Raw genomic sequence first — 24,188 nt, 5'->3', positions numbered from 1 at the left:
TATGGCTGCACCTGCAGCATATGGAAATTCCCAGGCCAGGGATTCAATTCAAGCTGCAGCCGTGACCTACGCTGGATCCTTTAATCCACTGTGCTGAACCAAGGATCGTACCTAAGCCTCCACAGCAACCAGAGATGCTGGCAGTCAGATTCTTAACCCACTGTGCCCACAGTGGGAACTCCAAAATTAGTATGTTTTAAAGTAATATGTACTTGATGCTTTCTATGACTTTTATATGCAACTCAACTTTTAAAACAAAATAGTTATATAAAATATTTTTTCCTTTTTTCATCTAACATTATATTATGAATCCTTTAATATTATTTATAGTTCTTAGAAAATAACTTTAACTTGTATATTATACCGATTTGGCTATTTCTCAATTCATTTCACAATTATCCTTTCTTTAGGTAAATATCACAAATCACTATGATAACTAACGTATGATGAAATATTTCACTATTGGAAATAATGCTGTGGTAATAGCCTCATACACAAGACACTGTACACATTTCTGTCTCTTTGGTATGGATTCTTAGAATGGAAACTGTTGGATCAGAAGTACAAACAATTTTTTTTTTTTTTTTTTTTTTTTAGGGCTGCACTTGTGGCATATGGACGTTCCCAGGCTAGGGGTTGAATCAGAGCTACAGCTGCCGGCCTATAGCACAGCCACAGCAATGCTGGATCTAAGCCGAGTCTGTGACCTAAACCACAGCTCATGGTAATGCTGGATGCTTAAGCCACTGAGCGAGGCCAGGGATGGAACCCGAGTCCTCATGGATACTAGTTGGGTTCCTTTCCACTGAGCCACAACAGTAACTCCCAGAAGCATAAATTCTTAAAGACTCTGGATACACATAAAACAGCATTCCAGAATACTTGTATATATTCACATTTGTTTCTGTATTAAACAGGGATGGAACCCGAGTCCTCATGGATAGTAGTTGGGTTCCTTTCCACTGAGCCACAACAGTAACTCCCAGAAGCATATATTCTTAAAGACTCTGGATACACATAAAACAGCATTCCAGAATACTTGTATATATTCACATTTGTTTCTGTATTAAATTCCTGAAGACACTGGTTATTTTGAAAACTCACCTCTACATGGAACGAGGATTTACATGTATTTTCTCTAGCAGATTAAGGAAGAGTGAGTGATGTGCACAGCTGGTAGGAGTAATAATAATGCCTTCTAACTGTGGAGAAATCTGGTCACTTACCTACTCATTTTTTTTTTTCTTTCTTTTTTTTTGACTGTACCCACAGCATGTGAAGTTCCCAGGCCAGGGATCAAACCCATGCTACAGCAGCAACTCGAGCTGCTGCAGTGACAACACTGGATCCTTATAACCTGCTGTACCACAAAAGAACTCCTTACCTTTCTAATCTTATTCAGGTTTTCACAATGACCCTATGAAGTAAGTACTACGGTCTCTATTAAAGCTGGGAGACAACCTCAAGTAAGTTAACACCGAAACAGGAGCAGAGAAAAGAGTAGCTATTTCATATTTTTCAATCCTTTCTCTCCAGCTAGTGTGCAATTTGACAGCTAGCCCTTAGTGAAAGGAGCTGTACTAAGCGTTTCATCTGTATACTTAGCCGTATTAAGTATCAAACTGCCTCCCTTGGGAACTAATTTATGTGGGCTGACAACCCACAGAGCTGTAAGGAGCCTACTCACATCCCAGACAGAAAGGAGAGCTGAGCCATAGTTTTCTTCTTTATTCAGAAGAGTATCAGTATCATTGAGGGACACGGCGATTCCTATATAATGGCTACTCTTTAAGCAGCTTTGGGGGTAGGGTGGGTGGAAAGACCATCTTAGAGATGAGCATCCATAACCGTCCTTCTGATTAAAACTCTTACCTGGGAGCTCCCATTGTGGCTCAGTGGAAACGAATCTGACTAGCATCCATGAGGACACAGGTTCAATCCCTGGCCTTGCTCAGTGGGTTAAGGATCCTTCCTGTATTGCTGTGAGCTGTGGAGTAGATCGCAGACTTGGCTTGGATCCCATGTTTCTGTGGCTGTGGTGTAGGCCAGCAGCTGCAGCTCTGACTGGACCCCCTAGCCTGGGAACCTACAACATGCAGCGGTGTGGCCCTAAGAAGTCAAAATACAAAAAAAAAAAAAAAAAAAAAAATCTTATATCCTGTTAAAAATGACAAATTCTTACCTTAACTATTAATCCTTTTGAGTCAACCAACCATATCTTCTTTATGGCTTTCTCTTTTGGGACACCTTCTTTTTCCATGGCCATAACAATCAGGTGTGCAATCCCTAAGGCAGCCTAGAAACAAAAATTTTAAGTTATTCCACATAATCCCTCACCAAGAGTTACTTTCACCTCATTTTGTCTTGGTTTAAGAAACTGCAAAATGGCACTGTCTATTGACCTAAAGAGCTATAATTATGCATTCATACTGGGAGGAAAGTATTTTTGCCACATTTGGATTAAGCTAAATGACAACTCCTTACTCTTGTTATTACAGCAGAATCACTATTGTATACCTTGCTATTTAGCCACAGATAAACCAGTGATATCCTTGAATGTTCGTATCTTTAATCCTGTTCATACAAGTAAGATTTCCTTGAACAAGAAAAAACTGAATTTAAAATAATGAACTGCTTAGCCTTGCTTATTGGACTGTACTGCTTATTTTTTGGTTCAATCTCTGCTAATTGGATTTGAAGAATAAAGCCTGGTCATTTGGATGGGAACTTGACCAAACAGGCAATAAAATGAAACACATAAAATTTGTGCTTCCAAGCATTTATTTACTCTCTTAATCTGGACAGAGAAAGTACTGTGAAATTTCTTGCAAGATTAAAAGAATCAACTCCTTTGGTATATGATTATTTTGTGATGACCTGTGAAATTTCCAAAACCTTTTCGGGGACAAACAAGGGCCAGTTTTGAATCATTCAACCATGAATATCTCTGTCCTGCTGAGTACCAAGAACTGGCCTGTGGCATTCAACAAAACCCTTTGAAAATTTAAAGAAGTTTACTAAAATTAAGTACGGCATATGACCATTCACAGAAATAAAAAATGTGCCAATTTTAATGAGCTTTAATTTCACCTTGATTTTTATTATGAAGTGAAAGTTAATTTGTAACTTACATTCAGAATACTTTCACATGTTTATATCTTGGCATGTAAGTTTAGCTTCGTGTACTTTGTTTTACTTTAAAATTAACATTAAAACCAAACAACAGACATAGTATTTACGAGTGTAATGCATTTGTCCACGATCATATTAAATTTGAAAATTTAAAACTTCTTAAAATATGTATAGTCACAAAGTATTTCCCCATTTATTACATTCTACAATTCTAAAAAGATTTTGGTAGCTTTCACACAAGAAGCTCAAACTAAGTTGTCATTTTAACTTCTATTTTGGGGGTGAATTATTATCACTGGAGTCTAATTTTTTTTCAAATTATTAACTTATAGAAAAAGATAACAGAAAACTAAGTATTAATTTGTATTCCTGCCATCTCCTTCCAACAGTTTAAATGTTTTAGTTCTTTTGCATGTAAACGGTTATGCATGATGAATCTCTAACTCAAAATATTTTGTCTTAAAAACTTGTATATAGTTACATATATGTTCATTGAATAGTGAGTGAAATTATGTATGTGACACTGGAGGATACTAAAAGTTAGCATCAGATATAACAGCTTCAGTACTGAAAGCTATCTATGTATAATTCATCCTACATTGGGAAATTTTTTTGTACCAACATGGCATTTTAAATATGTGTAACAAAAACTTATGGCAACCTTTGGTAATCTTACAAACTGAAAACTGTGAAAAATATCTATGCTATTATACGGAAGTCTTCTATGAGAAATTAATATGACTCGATACTTAAGGTGGGATATCTTTTGATAAAACGTATAGTTTCAATGAATTAAAACTTTGGAAGACAACCTCCAACTGCAAATTAGTAGATCATCAGAATGAATGTGATGTTCACTGATTAGGAGAACGTAAGCATCACATGAAGCAGGTACCTCTCCAGCTCCTTGGAACAGTATCGTTTGATCAGAAAGCTTGTTCTTGGTGATTCGAAGGGCTGCAAGGATGCCAGCAACCGCAACAGATGCCGTTCCTGCAGCAGGAGACATGGCAAGCCATCCTCAAACAAGTTCTGCAGAATCCTAAGCCCCCAGCCTCAAATCCTTACTCACATCCTGAAATCATCATACAGTAGGTTAACTGGTGCCAAAAGGGAGACTGTGAATGTCTGATTCAACGCTTGCATTGGGCAGGAAATTCTCAGTCTATCAACACAGTCTTTTAGGATAGCAATGTACTATTATTGAAAACTTCTCCAAAAGTTAGGTTCAGTGCATTTGATGATGCAGTGAAGAAGAACTTGGGGTTTGGATTTTCATATGGATGTCCAGCTCAACCTGTTTACTAGGTGAATGAATTCAGAGAAATTATTGTGTCTACCAGTTTCCTCAGCTGTGAAATAGCTGGACTATCTGGACTTTCTTGCTTTTTTGGCCTGGCCCATGGCATAGAGAAGTTCTGAGCCGGGGATCAAACGCAAGCCTCAGCAGTAACCAGAGCCACAGCAGTGACGATGCTGGATCCTTAACCCACTGAGCCAACAGGGAACTCCAAAATGTTTTAATTTTCAATTGTAAAAACTAACAGCCCGTTGTGGCTCTGAGGGTTATGAACCCAACTAGTATCCGTGAGGATGTGGGTTTGATCCCTGGCCTCACTCAGTGTGTTAAGGATCCGGCATTGCCGTGAGCTGTGCTGCAGGTCACAGAAGGGCTCGGATCCTATGTTGCTATGGCTGTGGCATAGGCCAGCAATTTGACCCCTAGCCTGGGAACTTCCATATGCTGTGGGTGTGGCCCTAAAAAAGAAAAAAAAAAAAAAGAAAAGCGAAACTAATAGTTAATAGCAATTGAAATCTGGTGTCAATACAGTCTTTAATCAGTTTCCTACCTATGACAAATCACTAGTGAATCCCAAAGGTTCTGGAAAAAGTTAATGTTAACAGTTATTTAGGATAAAACCTGAGTTTTCCTGATTATGCCTCATGGTAATAGAAACTTCACTGTTCTAATTTTATTACTTTGCCATATAAGCTTTCACAGATCACAGAGTGGTTCTTATGCTTTGAACATAATTACATAGCTCAACTTTTTTATAGTTTATGTCTGAAATAAAACCCTGCAGCTTCCTGCAACACTTCTCAGCTGTATCTGCAATTTACTCTTCTACCTATGATTCCTAGATCACTCAGCTGGGCAGGAAATTCTAGTGAAACTTTAAACATCCTCATTTGATTTAGAAAAAACCCCAAAACATAGATCACAATAGGTTTGATGAATGACACAATGATGAATTGTTATGTATGCCAAGAACCAAAGATGCATTAAACATTTCACCATCGGCAGATTTGTTTTGTTTGTTTTCTTTTTGTCTTTTTAGGGCTGCACCAGAGGCATATGGAAGTTCCCAGGCTAGGGGTCCAATCAGAGCTGTAGCCACTGGCCTATACCACAGCCACAGCAATGTGGGATCCAGGCCACATCTGCAACCTACAGCACAGCTCACAGCAATGTCGGATCTTTAACCCACTGAGCAAGGCCAGGGATTGAACCTGCGTCCTCATGGATGCTAGTCAGATTCGATTCTGCTGAGCCACAAGGGGAACTCTAGATTAGTTCTTTTCAATCTTTTGGTTGTCTCCTTCTTTCTTAGAGATAGTCATAAATTATGGTAGTCATAAATAAGATCACTATAAATGATAATTATTGAAGATTAGTGTGTGTCATGTGTTTTTTATTTAGGAACACATATGGATCACAAAAATAAAATGCTTGCAATTTTGAGCCACCACACCATGCAAATAACTATGAATTGAAGTGAATTCCATATTACATATTATTAGTAAATGAAAATGAAAGTTTATTAGTAAAAATATGGCTGGTCTATGTAGAAAAGATACCACGGCAGGAATAGAATAGGATGATCTCGTCCAATAAGATAGATGCACTAGAGTTGTTAAATAGGCAAAAAGGGATTTTTAACTAGAGAGGTATAGCTATCCAGTCACTAGACAAATGCTTATTCACAAAAAGCATCTCAAGCTGCCTCTATGTTGGCCAGAAGTTTGGATCTGAGAAACTCTAAGCTCTCTTCCAGCTCCAAGATTCTATAATTTTAAGGGTCTCTATGTATTTTACCAGCACTGCAATATTTAACCAGTTAAAGTATTATCAGCAATCACTGCATTTATGTTATTGTTTTATTTTATTTTATTTTATTTTATTTTGTCTTTTTTTAGGCTGCACCCACAGCATATGAAAGTTCCCAGGCTAGGGGCTGAATCAGAGTTGCAGCTGCCAGCCTACACCACAGCCACAGCAACAGCAATGCAGGATCTGAGCCGAGTCTGCAATCTATACCATAGCCCACAGCCGGTTCCTTAACCCACCGAGTTGAGGCCATGTTTTTGAATATACTGCCTCCCTACAATTTATATTCTCACCATCAATGTACAAGAGTATTCATTTGCTTAAAGCATAATTAACAATTGGAGTTTTTAAAAAAAACTTCGCCAGCATGATAGAGAAAATGAGTTACTCAACTGCAGTTTAATACACTTTTAAAAACTTGGTGTGGTTAAACTTTAAAACATAAATATGTTCAGGTCAATGGTATTCCTTCTTTTGTGAAATGTCTGTTCTATCATGTCTGATTTTCATCTTTTCAATTAGCAGAGCATTTAGCAATAAGATTAGGCTACATTTACCTTATTTTTAAAAATCCTAACAATCAAACTAGTTTATTATGTCAGAAATTTCTATGTAAGATATTCAATGTCATATTAGAGAACAGCCATTCCAGGAAGGGAATTATGTGAAGAAAAATCTCTTTTTGTAGTTTATTTTAAACAATCAGGGGATGTGACCTTATATTTTTTTTTATCTGAATTTGCTGAATTCTGGTCTTCAGATTATACTAAGTCTCAAATTTTTTAGCAGATTTAAAAATTTGCATATTTTTTTCTAGTTAGCAATAATTTATAATGAGAATTACTAAAATCTAAATAAATTTTGAGTCACAATCTTTATCATTTAAGATTATTTTAGATCACTAGTATAGTAGAATTTGAGTATTTTAAAAAATCAAATACTTTTCATGAAATTGGTAACAAATTTAAATAACACATCTATTTAAAAAAATTTAAAAACTTCCCCCAAGGGTCCAGTGTAAAAACATCTATTTACATGGCAAGGCAGTAATAATTACCTAATTATTTTTATTGGCACTAGACTGCAATTCCTATGCCCACAGTGAGGAAAGTATTACATTTGTGGGCAAAATGGTAAAAACATAAGGTTAAAAAGGTAAAACAGAAACATATGGGGAAGATGCGTCACTAAGGACACTATTTTGGTATGGAAAAATCACTAACTGGTTTGGTCATTTCTAGTCAGAAACTGAGTAACTTGCCAAAAGTTTCCCTTTTTTGGCTGCACCATTGGCAAGCAGAAGTTCCAGGGACAGGGATCAAACCTCACTGTAACCTGAGCCACAGCAGTGATAATGCCGGGTCTTTAACCTACTGAGCCACCAGGGAACTCCACCTAAAGTTTCCTCTAATCAGAGGATTAGACCCATTTTTCTCAAACCTAACTTTCTGTTGGCTAAAATTTCCATGTGGAAATATGTAGACTACATGTGTGCAGATTATATTTAGGACAGATTAGTTGGGATGAAAAGCTATTATTTAATCCCTCCACACTGGCATTAAATAACTGTCACATTGCCAGGGCCTCTTCTGTGGTAGATTCTTGGGACAATTCCACATGCAGTACTCTGGCCTCCACTGGGCATCTGCCTCAGATTTCTTGGGCTCCTGACTCTAACTCGGATGCAGCCCAGGCCTTGACGTCTAAATTCTTGGCCTCAATTGATAGAAATCCTGACCCTAATTCCTAATGGCTCATTTTGCTGGATGATGGGGATGCAGCATTCTTTTTCTTCAACTAAACTCTGATACCTATTAACTCTGCATAATGATTCGACAACCATGCAATACCAGTCTTTAACTTCTATACATACATTTCTGTGAGACCCACAAAATCAAAAGAGAGAGAATGTTAGAAGTTCCCATCATGGCTCAGGGGTTAGCGAACACCACTGGCATCCATGAGGATGTGGGTTCCATACCTGGCCTTGCTTAGTGGGTTGAGGATATGGTGTTGCTGGGAGCTGTGGTGTAGGTTGCAGAAGTAGCTCAGGCCCTGCGTTGCTGTGGCTCTGGCATAGGCCAGTGGCTACAACTCTGATTGGACCCCTAGCCTGGGAACCTCCATATGCCACAGGTGCGGCCCTAAAAAGACAAAAAAAAAAAAACCAGAGAATGTTAAAGAAAGGACAGTATAGGTTCAACAGTTAACTGGGAGCTATTTTAGAGGCCACAAAGGAACTTAGAGACTCTGGTCTCCAAAGCCTACACCTGTGGTATCAAAGACACTCTCTCACTACACACCATATCTTCAGGTTAGAGTTACTGCACGTTAAAATTAGACTGTCTTCATTTCTTTTCCGAAATCTTCTAAAGACTCACTTTCTCATGAACAAGTACTCAAAAACATTTAATACAAAAAGAAGAAAACAAAGTTGAAATAACATCAACATCTCTGCCATGAAAACGGCAATAAAGTAATAATGTAACAAAAACCACAAAGGATTTCAGGAAAAGAAAGATGGGACTTTAGCTGCCTCAAAGTGTATAAAGAGACTCATTACCGTTTTTTTGTTTTGTTTTGTTTTGTTTTTTGTTTTTTTTGTTTTTTTTTGCTTTTTAGGGCCCCGCTGGCAATATATGGAAGTTTCCAGGCTAGGGGTCTGATCCGCATATACCACAGCCACAGCCACAGTAATGCAAGATCCAAGCTGCATCTGCAACCTACACCACAGCTCACAGCAATGCCAGATTCTTAACCCACTGAGTGAGGCCAGGGATCAAACCTGAGTCCTCATGGATGCTAGTCAGATTCTTTAACCACTGAGCCACAATGGGAACTCCAAGACTCATTACTTTTTTTTTTTTTTTTTTTTTTTTTTGTCTTTTCTAGGTCTGCTCCCGTGGCACATGGAGGTTCCCAGGCTAGGGGGCTAATCGGAGCTGTAGCCGGCGGCCTACACCATAGCTCACGGCAACACCAGATCCTTTAACCCACTGAGCAAGGCCAGGGGCCAAACCTGCAACCTCATGGTTCCTAGTTGGATTCGCTAACCACTGAACCATGACGGGAACTCCTGAGACTCATTACTTTTAAACACGTTATATTTTTATAGCTATGTGACACTAAAGGACCTAAGCACAGTAAATTTTTAAAATTATATTCAGAAAGTACATTTGGGGTGATGGAACATTTTCACAAATAATTATTTGTCCACAATATAAACTCTGTGAGAGAACTATTATCACTCTCATTTTATATTTACATCTTTCTGTGACCACCTCATTTTCTTTCCTTTTTTTCCCTTTGGCCGCCTGGTGGCATATGGAGTTCCCAGGTCAGGGATCGGACCCGGGGCACAATTCTGCACTGCAGCTGTGGCAACTCAGGACCCTTAACCCACTGCTGGGATGGGGATCGAACCTGCAACCCAGCGTGCTCCAGAGACGCCACTGATCCTACTGTGCCACAACAGGAACTCCATGATGACCTTGTTTTCAATGGCATTCATCTTACTTCACTTGGGTAACTTTCCTCCTAAAGTTTTGTCTTGGTGCTTTCCATCACTCAGAACAACTCCTTCTTGGGAGAACTACTTTTAGAGAACCTCACTCATCATGCTCTGTAATCTCCTACCTTTCCAGTTCTTTATTCAATTATTCCCATGACACCTATTCTTTTTTTTGTTTTCTTGGCTGTGCCTGCAGCATGTGAAAGTTTCCAGGCCAGGGATAGAACCCAAGCCACAGCAGTGACAATGCCAGATCCTTAACCTGCTGAGCCACCAGGGAACTCCTATCTATTCTTTAACTTCATAGGAATCTAGGCCCTTTTGCTCTACCTACCTGTCCTTGTATCTTCACTTCCTTTTCTGTTCAACTTAGTGCTATGGTCACTTCAAACTTAACTCTTATCCCACTGTCTTTCTCTGCACAAATACAGTAAAATACTCAGTGGAGACAAACCCAACTGACCCTCTTGGCCTTGCCTACCCCTCAGCTCTTGAACTCAAGCTGCTCCTCCTGATGTCATGATATATTTGTGGTGTTCACCTTCGATGGATCCTCAACCCCCTCTACTGAGTCCTTTTCTCTTTCATGGTCAGGTGGCTCTCTAGTCCTCCATAGCAGTTCTTCTGGATTCCCTTGAATCTTGAATTAGGATCACATTTCTAATCCTACCTCTTCCTTCAAAGAAAAAAATAGAAGCCATTATCTAACTTCCTGCCATAGATGAGAAAATGAAAACTCAGAGAGGTTAAGTACCTTGATCACAGTCCACAGCCAATGAGGAACAGAGCAAGTCGGTTAGACACCCCCCCCCCCCCAGCTCTTAACATCTACATGTTACAATGCCTCTCATTTTCTCTTTCTCAGTTACCACCCTGCCATTCTGCCAGTTCTTCAAGGCCAACTCCAAGGCTCCATCCTTCGCTCTTTTCCTCACCTTCATTATCAAAAACTAATCCTCTGTCTGTTTCTCGGTCTTGACTGGCACTTGCCTAGAACCAGGTACCACCATCATGTAATCAGGCTACAGCAACAGCCTTTAAAGTTTGCTGCCATCCAATCTATTCTCAACATCAAAGACAATGCGAGGGATCTCTCTAAAATGCAAACCCATCGTAGCCAACCTAATTCTTTAGTTCAGCTCTCACAAACCCTTGTCAACCCAATCCTTTAGGGCAGAGGTTGGCCAACTCTTTGTGCACATGGCCAGATACTAAATAATTTAGGGTTTGTGGTCATATGGTGTCTTCCCCAGTCTGAACCTTGCTTTTATAGCACAAAAGAAATCATAAATAATACATAAACAAATGGGTATAACTGTGTTGCCAGAAAACTTTACAAATACAGGCAGTGGGCTGGCTCTGGCTCACAGGCTGTGGTTTGCCAACTCCCTTGAACATACTACAGCCATTCACTTCATTGAATACTTTCTATGGGCTGGGCCCTGTTTTAATGACAAGGGACAGAGGGATTAACAAACAGGCATATTTTTGTCCTTCACAGAGCTTAAAGTGTGGCAGAGAGAGAGAGACATCAATTCTTAAAATTACGTAAATATATAAAACTGGTGATAACTGCCACCGGGTAAAAAGAAATAGTACTAAGTGAGCCTATGACAGGCAGATTTGACCTAGCACAAGGGTCTGGAAGATTTTTTCCAAGGAATGTCGATGATTGAAATGAGATTTGATGAGGGAGGGAGGAATATTCTAGAGGAGGGCTAACACTTGGATAGACTCTGTCATAGGAAGAAACCTCACTCATGTCTGGGCCTGGAAAAATACTGTTACAGCTAGAAGGGCAAAAATAATGACACTGGAGAGAGAGGTGACGATCAGACCACACATTCTGGATCACATTTATGATGCTCATCTTTATCCTAAGTGCAACTGGAAGACCATTAAAGTGTTTTGTTTTATTATTTATTTATTAGCTTATTTGTTTATTTATTTTGCTTTTTTAGGGCCACTCCCATGGCATATGGACGCTCCCAGGCTAGGGGTTGAATGGGAGCTATAGCCACCAGCCTACAGCACAGCCACAGTGATGTGGGATCTGAGCCACGTCTGCAACCTACACCACAGCTCACGGCAATGCCAGATCCCTGACCCACTGAGCGAGGCCAGGGATCGAACCGCATCCTCATGGACACTAGCTGGATTCGTTTCTGCTGCACCACAGTGGGAACTCCTCATTAAAATATTTTAACAAGCAGATGAGGTGACTAGATACCTATAGCAAAAAGAAAACCTTGGCTTGTCACTAAATTCACACCACCTGGGTTTACATTTGGCAAGCTGTAGTATTACTCTTCAGAGAACATGTAAGAAAGGGAAGCAAGAGTACGTGTGGATAGATTTCTTAGAAAATATCCGTGATTTAGGAGAGATGATCGTGGCTTACACGAGGGTAGTGGAGAGGAATCTATAGAAGAGGCAGATTTTCACAACAGAAAATTAGGAGGAGGTCGTGACAGACTGTATTTGGCAGAGAGAGATGAAAAAGAGAGACATTAGGAATGCACAAAAATGAACATGGGGAAAGGACTGAGTTTGCTGGGGAAATAAGAGTTTCACGGTGGGGAGGTTGAGAAGATCACTTTGAGATGTCCCAGAGGAAATTTTAAATAACCGGGTCAGAATATGGACCCAGAATTCAAAGAAGTCTGAGCTAAGATAGAAACCTGCTATACGAATGTGTGTGGCCTCAGAGTATGTACCTAAGACAGAATAACACGATCAAGGGGCCTGGGACTGAGTGTTGGAATGCTGTTAGAAACAGCTGGTCAGAAAAGGATGAACCTGGGTGAAAACCCAAAGAGGTAGGAAGAAAGTCAGCAGGGTTCTGTGACAGGACATCAACAGAAGAGAATATTTCAAGGAAGAGGGCAAGGTCAACAATGTTAAATGCTGGAGTTTCCGCTGTGGCACAGTGGGTTAAGAATCTGACTGTAATGCCTCGGGTTTCTGTGGAGGGATGGATTTGATCCCAGGACTGGCACAGTGGGTTAAAGGATCTGGCATTGCTGCAGCTATGGCTCAGACTCAAATCCTGGCCAGGGAAGTTCCATATGCTGTAGGTGCGGCCGTAAAAAAACCGACAAACAAAAACCAGCGTTCAGTGCTGCTGAGAATCCAAGTATGGTCAGTACTGAAAACCTCTCACTGTGATGAGTGACATGGAAGCTGTCTGTGATCTTTGGAGCTGCCAGAACTCATTGCAGTCTTCTTTCCTTTGGATCTCTGCCTGTGCTTTTATCCTTAACAAAACAGGAAGAGTAAGACAGTTTGATTTGGGGAGGTGGGTTGGGGTGGATCTAGACAAAGGTGAAAAATAAAAAAAGGCTTAGGGAGTTCCTGTCGTGGCGCGGTGGAGACAAATCTGACTAGGAACCATGAGGTTAGATCCCCTGCCTTGCTCAGTGGGTTATGGTCTGGTGTTGCTGTGAGCTGTGACATACGCAGGTCACAGACACGGCTTGGATCCTGAGGTGCTGTGGCTGTGGTGTAGGCTGGCAGCTGTAGCTCGGATTTGCCCCCTAGCCTGGGAAACACCATATGCCGTGAGTACGGCCCTAAAAAGCAAAAAAAAAAAAAAGCCTTAGAAACAAAACAAGTAACTTAGCTAAAAAGCAGGTAAACAAGCCTCTACAATCAAAGATGAACCGCAAAGCACGGTATACACTACATATACAAAGGCTGCTTCTTTTGGGCCGAAGCTTAGAATCTGTGGCTGACTGAGATGAAGGCTGAAGACAGTAGTATATACGGTTTTAGTTTTAAACAATGGAGAATATACTGTCATACATTTCAGGCTCTGTTCAGCCATAATCACTGGGGATTTTATCAGATTGTAAGGAGCTCTTTCTCCAGTTCCTGGATAACATGGTACATTCTAGAGCCACAGAGTACTTTTCTTAAATTCATAAAATTAAACGCAAAATAATGTGTAAAAAAATCATCAGGCACAACTCCTGGTGTTTAATAGTTATCTAGTGCATACTTACTGAATTTAAATCATTATAAAACTAGGAGCTAATGTCAGAGCATGTTGTTCTTGACCCACATACAGTGAAAACTTGATTACCTTGAATATCATCGTTGAATGTGCAATACTGATTCTGATACTTTTTCAGGAGACGAAATGCATTTATATTGGCAAAATCTTCAAACTGAATAAGGCAATTCATGCCATACCTATGGGACAAAAACATTCACATTAGAAGAGGTTAATGAAAAAACATTTAAAAACAAACCTTTAAAATTAGCCTGTAGAAAAGGCAAAACATTTTCTTTTAAAGGTCCTATCTTGCTACTTAGTACAAACAGGTGATACAATGTCTGTTCAGCAAATATTTATTAAATGCTTACTACAGAGAAAGCATTGTGTTGGCACCATGAAATACTACAAAGATGACAAAAATATGCTACCTATCATCAAGGAATTTACAAGTTAGTAAAAACTGAAATATTTTGAAGTAAATGAACAGTGCATGAAAAGTAATATAGGAATTCTCTTGTGGGTTAAGGATCTGGCATTGCAACTGCAGCGGCATGAGTTGCTGCTGTAGCCTGGGTTTGATCCCTGGCCGGGGAACATGCTGCAAGTACAGCCAAAAAAATTTTTATTTCTTTTAGGGCCGCACCCTTCTTGTATGGAAGTTCCCAGGCTAGTGGCTGAATCCAAGCTGTAGCTGCTGGTCTATACCACAGCCACAGCAATGCCAGATCTGAGCCATGTCTGCGACTTACACCTCAGCTCACAGCAATGTGAGATTTAACCCACTGAGCAAGGCCAGGGATCGACCCCGCATCCTCATGGGTTCATTACTGCTGTGCCACAACAGGAACTCCAAAAAAAATTTTTTTTAAATAGAAAAAAACAAAACTTGGAAAAAGGAAAATTTTAAAAAAAGTAAAATAAAATTGGTACAAACAAGGAATAACATGTAGAAAGGACAGACATCACTTTTTTTTATTACTCAAATGAATTTATCACATCTGTAGTTGTATAATGATCATAACAATCTGATTTCACAGGATTCCATCCCATAACCCAAGCACATTCCCCCCACCCCCAAAACTCTCTCCTCCAGAGACCATAAGTTTTTCAATGTCTGTGAGTCAGCATCTGTTCTGCAAAGAAGTTCAGTCTGTCCTTTTTGCAGATTCCACATGTCAGTGAAAGCATTTGATGTTGGTGTCTCTTTGTATGGCTGACTTCATTTAGTGTGATAATTTCTAGGTCCATCCATGTTGCTAAAAATGTGGTCTTTCGTTCATTTTAATGGCTGAGTAATATTCCATTGTGTAAATGTACCACATCTTCTTGATCCACTCCTCTGTTGATGCACATTTAGGTTGTTCCCATGTCTTGGCTATTGCAAACAGTGCTGCAGTGAGCATCAGAGTACATGTGTCTTTGCGAGTCATGGTTTTCTCTGGGTAGATGCCCAGAAGTGGGACAAACATCACTTTTGACTGAGGTCACAGACCGGGTAACACATGAACTGATTTGTAATCAAATCATAATGTCAAAAGCAGAGATGTAGCATTCTACAAACTGAGTAAATCACAGAAGCAAAGTAATTGAAGTGAAAGTTATGAGACAAAAAAACCATTCAAAAGCCAGCAAGAAGTCCTATTTGGCCGAAATATTGTGGCTGGTGCATGTCAGGGTGTCATGAAAGAGAAGGCCAGAATTTTATATTGGAAGCTTAGACATCCTAGCCTAAGATTCTGGTTTTTTATTCTACAGCCATGGCCAGACACTGAAAGGCTTTGTGCTTTGAAGGATATGGGATGCAGTTTTATTTGTGAAAATAACTTGCCTATTTGACCCTTTATTATTATGACCATCCACCACTTAGGCAAGGAAAATTAACATCATTGAAAACCCAAGTATCTGAGAGTTGCTGAAGCAAGCCTTGCAACCATGGACATCCTTGCTGGGTGATTTAGAGATTTTATGATCTCCAAACTTGACTAGACTCGCACTGCCACTTTATGTGTGATTCCTTTTATTTGTCCTTGACTCAGCTTCCACTTCTGCACCCAAAGACTATTCTTAATCTTCCCCAAACCCTTTAAATCTTGACTTCTTCCCTTGTCTCCTACTTTTTGGCATAGAGAGGGCATAATGTAGGACCTCCCTTAACTGTTGCCCCCCACCTCACCTCCCTTCTCTACCTTTAGCTCTACCTGCAGCTTTGGTCAAAAGGTGTTCCTCTTTCTGATCAAGGTATTTCACTGCTGCTGCCCACATTCCCATCCCTTCTTTTTTTTTTAAATATTTATTTATTTATTTATTGTCTTTTTAGGGCCGCACCTGTGTCATATAGAAGTGCCCAGGCTAGGGGTCCAATTGGAGCTGTAGCCACTGGCCTACGCCAGAGCCATAGCAATGCAGGATCTGAGCCACTGAGCAAGACCAGGGATGGAACCCATGTCCTCATGGATGCTAGTTCACAACAGGAATTCCCCCTTCTTTCTTGATTAGCTCCCTCTCTCGTATTTACAACTCCTTCTTCTGGACAAGTCCTTTCCTCTTTTTGGATATAAGTTTTTCATTGGAGGGAAAAAGCTCTCTCTTGACCCCATGTTTGTCCTACCCTTTCCATCGAATAGGCTCAAAATAGTAGTTTAGACTTTATCTCTTATTTATTTCTCCACCCCGTTGTTACCTTCTGCCCTTGTATCTCTACTAAAATCACTGCTCTAAAGTCAAGAGTATTTCCTGACTAAAAACCCAAGGAACATTATTTTCAATCCTTAATTTATTAGAGATCTTAGCTGCATTGCCACTCATTCGGTTTATCTTTTTTCTAGGTTTCTGTGACAGCAGACTTTTCTGTGCCTTATCCTAAACCTCTGATTATTTCTTTTTTCTCCTTTATGGACTTAAACTTTGGTGTTTCCCATGATTCTGTCCCTGGTCTACTGCATGGTGTGTGTGTGTGTGTGTGTGTGTGTGTGTGTGTGTGAGAGAGAGAGAGAGAGAGAGAGAGGGAGAGAGAAAGAGAGAGAGAGAGTGTGTGTGTGCGTGCATCCTGACAGAATCTCATCATACCCAACTATATACACTATATATCATATTCATCAATTATATACAGTGACTCCCAAATGTTCATTTCTACTCTACTCCTGTGAATTCTAGACTTATAAATCTCATAGCCAGCTGGGTAATTTTACTTGAATGTACCTCAAATTGAAAAGTTCAAAATTAGGAGTTCCTGCTGTGGCTCGGCAGGTTACCGAAACTGACTAGTATCCATGAAGATGCATGTTCAATCCCTGGCCTTGCTTAGTGGGTTAAGGATTCTGTGTTGCTGTGAGCTGTGAGGTAGGTTGTAGACATGGTTCGGATCCTGCATTGCTGTGGCTGTGGCGTAGGCCGGCAACAGCAGCTCCAATTTGACCCCTAGCCTAGAAACTTCCATATGCTGCAGGTGTGGCCCTGAAAAGAAAAAAGAAAAAAAAAATTCAAAATTAAACCTATTGTAGCACCATAATAACTATAAGGGCTCTGAGAATATTTGTTGGATGAGTGTAATTAATGGATATTTTCCCATTTAATCTTCAATTACAATTTTATAGATGAGGAAAGCCTTAGGCATCTGGTAATCTGGGAAGGGGAGATTTGAACTAAGGCATGCCTGATGGTGTATAAAGCCTGAGGTTTTAAGTAAGTTTTACACTTATAATTGATTATTTTCTATTATACTATAGGTTACCATATATACCCTTACATATATATCTTTGAACAACACCGAGTTCTAAGACTAAAAATAAGGAGCCACATAAGAGAAAAGTTCCATAAAATTTAATCAGAATAATAAACTAGTGAAAAGACTGAATAGTCTTTTGGGTCTATCTTTCATCACAAACCAACAGTTAATAGAAAGCTGCTAAGCAAAAGTTTAGTTTTTTAATGTTCATGAAAGGTCCTACCTGTTCACAGTGAAGTCTGTCTCCACAAGACTTAAACCAACACCATCTTAAAGATTATCTATTCTGTACTCCCAATCTCACTTATTGAAACTCAATGAATAATCAATCTTGACAGACCATTTCCAAAGCCAAGAAGACACCTGACTCTCAACCTCAACGATTCTTTTCTATGATGAAAGCATAGGCTTCTATGTCTCATAGAAGCATAGGCTTCTATGTTTCCTTTTGTAACCCATAATATCCAGTTAATTGCCATTTTCTATCATTTCTACTATTTAAATATTATTGTAGCCAAAGAAGTTAGTCTTGCTCCTGCTAGGACTGCAAAACATCTCCTATTGGTATCTCTGCTTCTCTTTGAGTTCCTCAAATGTATCTGACACACAGCTGCCAAATCTCGGTAAAACTTCTTCCTCCAGCTGCTCCCTTGCTCAAAATTCACAGATTGGATTCCTCAGATGATGACACCCCAAATCCTTAATTGCTTTATCTCTCCCTGTATTCCAGGCTAAGTTCCTTCCCCACTGAACCCCTTTGTTCATCTCTCGAATACACCATGTCCATCCACTTCCTTCCATGTCTTCATTAAGGCACTGCCACTGCAAATCACAGTCACTCTTTTTTTTTTTTTTTTTTAATTTGGCCATGGTTTTATTTTTTTATTTTTTTTATTACTCAAAGGAATTTATCACATCTGTAGTTGCATAATGATCATAACAATCTGATTTCAAAAGATTTCCATCCCACAACCCAAGCACATCCCCCCACCCCCCAAACTCTCTCCTCCAGAGACCATAAGTTTTTCAATGTCTGTGAGTCAGCATCTGTTCTGCAAAGATGTTCAGTCTGTCCTTTTTTCAGATTCCACATGTCAGTGAAAGCATTTGATGTTGGTATCTCATTGGCTGACTTCACTTAGCATAGTAATTTCTAGGTCCATTTATGTTGCTAAAAATGCTGGTCTTTTGTCCATTTTAATGGCTGAGTAATATTCCATTGTGTATATGTACCACATCTTCTTGATCCACTCCTCTGTCGATGGACATTTAGGTTGTTTCCACGTCTTGGCTATTGCGAATAGTGCTGCAATGAACATCAGAGTACATGTGTCTTTGGGAGTCATGGTTTTCTCTGGATAGATGCCCAGGAGTGGGATTGCTGGATCAAATGATAGTTCTATGTTTAGTTTTCTGAGGAATCTCCATACTGCTTTCCACAGTGGTTGCACCAATTTACAATCCCACCAACAGTGTAGGGTTCCTTTTTCTCCACGCCCTCTCCAGCACTTACTGTTTGTAGACTTTTTGATGATGGCCATTCTGGCTGGTGAAAGGTGGTACCTCATAGTGGTTTTGATTTGCATCTCTCTAATAATGAGTGATGTTGACCTTCTTTTCATGTGTTTCTCGGCCATCTGTATGTCTTCTTTGGAGAAGTGTCTGTTTAGCTCTTCTGCCCATTCATTTTTTGATGGGGTTGTTTGTTTTTTTGGTATGGAGCTGCAGAAGGTGTTTATAAATTTTGGAGATTAATCCCTTGTCAGTTGATTCACTTGCAAAGATTTTCTCCCGTTCTGTGGGTTGTCTTTTGTTTTGTTTAGGGTTTCCTTTGCTGTGCAGAAACTTTGAAGTTTGATTAGGTCCCATTTGTTTATTTTTGTTTTTCTTGTCAATACTCTAAGAGGTGGATCTGAGAAGATATTGCTGTCATTTATGTCAGAGAGTGTTTGGCCTATGTTTTGAAGGACCTGCTCAAACACTACTTTCTTTTGGAAACTTCCTCCATCTTTTTCAGCCCAAGTGATTTTTCTTTTTCTTTCTTTTTTTTTTTTTTTAATTAAAAAAAAAGTCTCTTGACAAATATTTTCTACAGGACTTATGTTGGGATGAAACTGATAGTATGCGGACATCTCACCAACTAGACTAAAAGGTTCTTGAAAGACTTAAAACTCTTTCAAACAGTATTACTTCAGGAGAGAGAACAGCAAAAATGTATTTCGTTCAATAAAAATAATTGGTTGCTTAATAATCTGAACTGCTGAATACCATGACCTTCAGTTGCTTCGACTCAGTTGCATCAGTGTAGGTTTTCTTTTTCTTTATGCACCCAAATTCCAGAAGTTCCAGTGTTTTGCATTTTTCATACTAGTTCAAATAAGTATAATCCTTATATCATTTAGAGAGACATAGCTTTGATTCTAGATTTCTCTACAGTTTAGCAAGGAACAAAACTAAGTACCCTTTACGTTAGTTTTTAAAGAGTACGTACTAAGTGGGTTGCACAAGTTTTCAATAGCAACAGTTCTATTAATAGGAGTAAGAAGTTAGCTTAGTCAAACCAAGACTTTTCAAAAAAAATTCTTTATTTAGTGTGATAAGACTTTTAACACATTTTTCTTTTTTGGTTGAATTGCCAAATACAAATAGGAATTTAAATCATGTTAAATCATGTAAATCATGGTAATTTTTACAATTTTTCTTCACATTTACCTGCCCCTTCTACAGTTACCTGAGAAAATCAATTCCTACAAAACTGCTATTTCTTCTATCAGCATTTAAAATTCCTTCCTTTATATGTTCTAGTTTTCTCTTTCTTTTCTTTTCTTTCTTTCTTTTCTTTCTTTCTTTCTTTCCTCCCTCCCTCCCTCCCTTCCTCCCTCCCTCCTTCCTTCCTTCCTTCCTTTCTGTTCTCTTGGTTTTGGTTTTTTTTTTTTTTTTTTTTGGCTTTTTAGGGCAGCACCCGTGGCATATGGAGGTTCCCAGGCTAGGGGTCGAATTAGACCTGCAGCCGCTGGCCTACGCCACAGCCACAGCAATGCCAGATCTGAGATCCGAGCCGTTTCTGCGACCTACACTACAGCTCACAGCAACGCCAGATCCTTAACCCACTGAGTGAGGCCAGGGATTGAACCCAGATCCTTGTGGATACTAGTCAGGTTCGTTAACCACTGAGCCATGATGGCAACTCCTCTCTCTTCCTTCCTTCCTTCCTCTCTCTCTCTCATCTCGAAGTCCTTTTGGAAATGTTAATTATTTGCTCAGAAGACTTTCTACAATAGTCCTTTAGGTCTTTAAAAGAAATAAGATATTAGTCTCAAAACAGAATTAGAAAATTCCCATATGACTAAATAAAAATCTAATAACATATTAATAAGAAGTTAATGGTCTAAAAGTGCTACCTATCTTAAATGGTAAGTGCTTTCTGCTCTGCCCTTAGTCCTCTCTTCCCTTCTTCCACCAACGCGGGATCCTTAACCCACTGAGCAAGGCCAGGGATTGAACCTGCCACCTCATGGTTCCTAGTCAGATTTGTTTCCACAGCACCATGATGGGAACTCCCTGTTTTCATTTCTTACTGTTCCACAACATGATTCTTAAGTGGCTTCTGCAAACTTTTTTTATTTCCCTAGGCCCATGAACACTCCATCTCTTACTAGTCACTACTTCACTGAGCTTAATGCCACCCAGAGAACAATCTTAGTTTTCTCAGCTCTCCACATTTAAAAACATGTGGACTTTCACTTCTTTTCTTCCTCTACTTTGGAGATGTAATCTTGCTTCCATGTTTCTAGTCTCTACAAACCTTACTGCCTCAGCTCCACCTCTGTCCACCAATAGCTTCTATTTCTCTTTCTCCACTGGGCCCTTCCTGTCTCCAAGGATTCTCAAGACTCCCTGATTTTAAAACCCATATCCCTTGGAGTTCCCATTGTGGCTTAGCAGGTTAAGACCTGGATATAGTGTCCAACAAACTGTCATGATTCAATCCCTGACCTTTCTCAGTGGGTTAAAGGATCTGACATTGCCATGAGCTGCGGTGTAGATTGCAGATGTGGCTTGGATCTGGAGTGGCTGTGGCTGCAGCTCCGATACAACCCCTAGCCTGGGAACTTTCATATGCCGCAGATGAGACTGTAAAAAGAAAAAATAAAAATGAAAAAATAAAACCAATATGTTTTATCACAAGAGATTGGATATAGTCCCCTGTGCTATACAGCAGGATGGAAGATAATATGAGAAAAAGAATGTGTGTACATATATATATGAATGATGGGGTCATTTTGCTCTGCAGCAGAAATTGACATAATACTGTAAATCAACTATACTTTAATAAAAAAATTATAAAATAAAATAAAATCACATCCCTTGGCCATGACAAAGCAAAAGCCATGGTTTCTTATCTCTTTTTTTCCACCCACTGCCAAACCTCTCAGAAGGGAGAGTGACAAATTTTCCCTCGTTTTTTATTTCTTGTCAATATTTGGCCTATAAATTCAAAGATGTCCTCAAAACTACCACACCATGATACCACAATGCAGATGAGGTCTCCTTCCTCTGATTCAACCCACTACTTTGTAAGTCAGCTATCTCTCTTCCATTGTGGTTATTTATGTATTACTGTTATTATTATATTGGTCCTTGAACATCTATCTTTTTAAGTCACCATAAAATTCAAGGTGAAAACTGGTACCTGAATTTTTATTTGTAATTTTTTGATTTCTCATGAAGCTTAGCACCTTTTTTTACATCTACTGGTCATCTGTAATTCTTTCTGGAAGATTATATGGCCTTTGGCTCATTTCTCTCCTCTTATGGTACTCTATTATTTCATAAAAGGTCTTTACATACTAAGAATATTAACTTTCTGTTATATATATTGCATGTGGTTTTTGCAATCTAATATACCGTGCTATTAATTATCTATATAATGTTCCTATTTGTTTTTACAAACAGAGTTTTAAATTTTTATGTAGTCAGATATTCCATCTTTTTTTTTCTCTTTTTTTTTTTTGGTCACACTTGCAGCATATGTAAGTTTCTGGGCCAGGGATGGAACCTGAGGTTCATCTGTGACCTATACCACAGCTGCAGCAATGCTGGATCCTTAACCCACTTCACTAGGCTGTGATCAAACCTGAGCCTCAGCAGCAACCCAAGCCGCTGCAGAGACAGCTCTGGATCTCTAACTCACTGTGCCATAGCAAGAGCGCCCATCTTTTTATTTATAGTTTCTGCCCTTGGTGGTATGCTTATTAAATCTTTCCATATACATTTATTTAACAATTAATCAAAATTGTCTTCTAGTGATAGAATGGATTTAGAAAATAACCTCTATATCTGGTATTATTTTTTTACTGTTTAGATGTAGATATTTTTCACTGTTTAGACGTAGGTTTTTTTCTTAATTATTGATAAAAATTCCTGTTTTCTATATAATTCACTCAGCTATGCCAGAACCATCTATTTATTAACCCATCTTTCCCTTTCATCACCTATTAATCAGATCCCATATTCTCATTTTATATGCTTTTACTCTGCTACAGCTAATGACAACAAATATTTTTCAACTTTTAATAATGTGTGTGTGTGTATGTGTGTCTGTGTGTACACTCACTTGTTCTCCAATATCACTCTGCAAAGCAGGCACTAACATCATTTTCATTTTTTTTTTTTTTTTTTGGCTTCACCCATGGCATGAGGAAGTTCTCAGGCCAGGGATCAAACCCTTGCCACAGCAGTGACAATACTGAATCCTTAACCCACTGTACCAGCAAGGAACCCCATTATTATTCTCATCTTATAGATGAGAAAACAGGAAGAGCATATTGATACTGCTCAGTTACGACTGCCTAACAATAATGATCATTCTACTAAACTCTCAATCCATAAAAAAGCTTCTATTTTAATTACTACGGTTTTTAAGTAACTTTAATATTCAGCAATATTATTTATCTCTCATTCTTCTTTTTAGGTATTTGCTTAGCTGTGTCAGCAGTATGAAACAAAGACTCTACTCAATAGCAAAACACCAAAATTCCCCAATTAAAAAATGGGCAGGAGTTCCCGCCATGGCGCAGCAGGATTGCCAGTGTCTCTGGAGCACCAGGACGTGGGTTTGATCTCTGGCCCAGCACAGTGGCTGCGGCATGTGGATCTGATCCTTGGCCTGGAAACTCCGTATGCTGCAGGGTGGCCAAAAATGAAAGAAAAAAAAAAAAAAAAAAAAAGGAAAGAAAATCTGAATAGACATTTTTCCAAAGAAAACATACAGATGGCCAACAGGTAGATGAAAAGATACCCCACATAACTAATCATCAGGAAAATGCTAATCAAAACTGCCATGAGATATCACCTTACATCTGTTAGAATGGCTCTTATCAAAAAGATAAAAACAAGTGTTGGCAAGGATGTGGAGAAAAGTGAACCCGCATGTCCTGGTGGGAATGTAAATTGGTGCAGCTACTATAGAACCGTAAGTTCTTCAAAATATGAAAAATAGAACAACTGTATGAGCCAGCAATTCCACTTCTGGGTTTTCATTTGAAGAAAATGAAAACACTAAACTCAAAAAGATATTTGTACCCCCCTGTTCACTGCAGCATTATTTATGACAGCCAAGATATGGAAACAACCAAATGGTGGATGAAGGATAAAGAAACTGTGTCATATACACACACTGGAATATTATTTTTAAAAAGAAGTGAAATCT

General features: G+C 39.1%; 1 protein-coding gene across 3 annotated transcripts in view; it reads right to left on the bottom strand.

Annotated features, from left to right (window-relative positions):
• The window catches only part of ME1 (malic enzyme 1), a 190,397-nt gene that overhangs the window by 32,013 nt on the left and 134,196 nt on the right, over positions 1-24,188 (bottom strand). Inside the window, 3 exon segments of one of the 3 annotated variants that reach the window (NM_001444616.1) lie at positions 2,183-2,296; positions 4,028-4,125; positions 13,837-13,946. In NM_001444616.1, coding sequence (NP_001431545.1) covers positions 2,183-2,296; positions 4,028-4,125; positions 13,837-13,946 — 322 coding nt within the window. 3 annotated transcript variants of the gene reach the window in all.

This window comes from Sus scrofa, chromosome 1, assembly GCF_054392235.1.
Source record: "Sus scrofa isolate SSC_HxYL_T2T_F1_AM1 chromosome 1, Sscrofa_HxYL_maternal_Yorkshire_Landrace_v2.0, whole genome shotgun sequence".
NCBI classification, from domain to species: domain Eukaryota; kingdom Metazoa; phylum Chordata; class Mammalia; order Artiodactyla; family Suidae; genus Sus; species Sus scrofa.
This window is presented reverse-complemented; position numbering and strand designations above follow the sequence as displayed.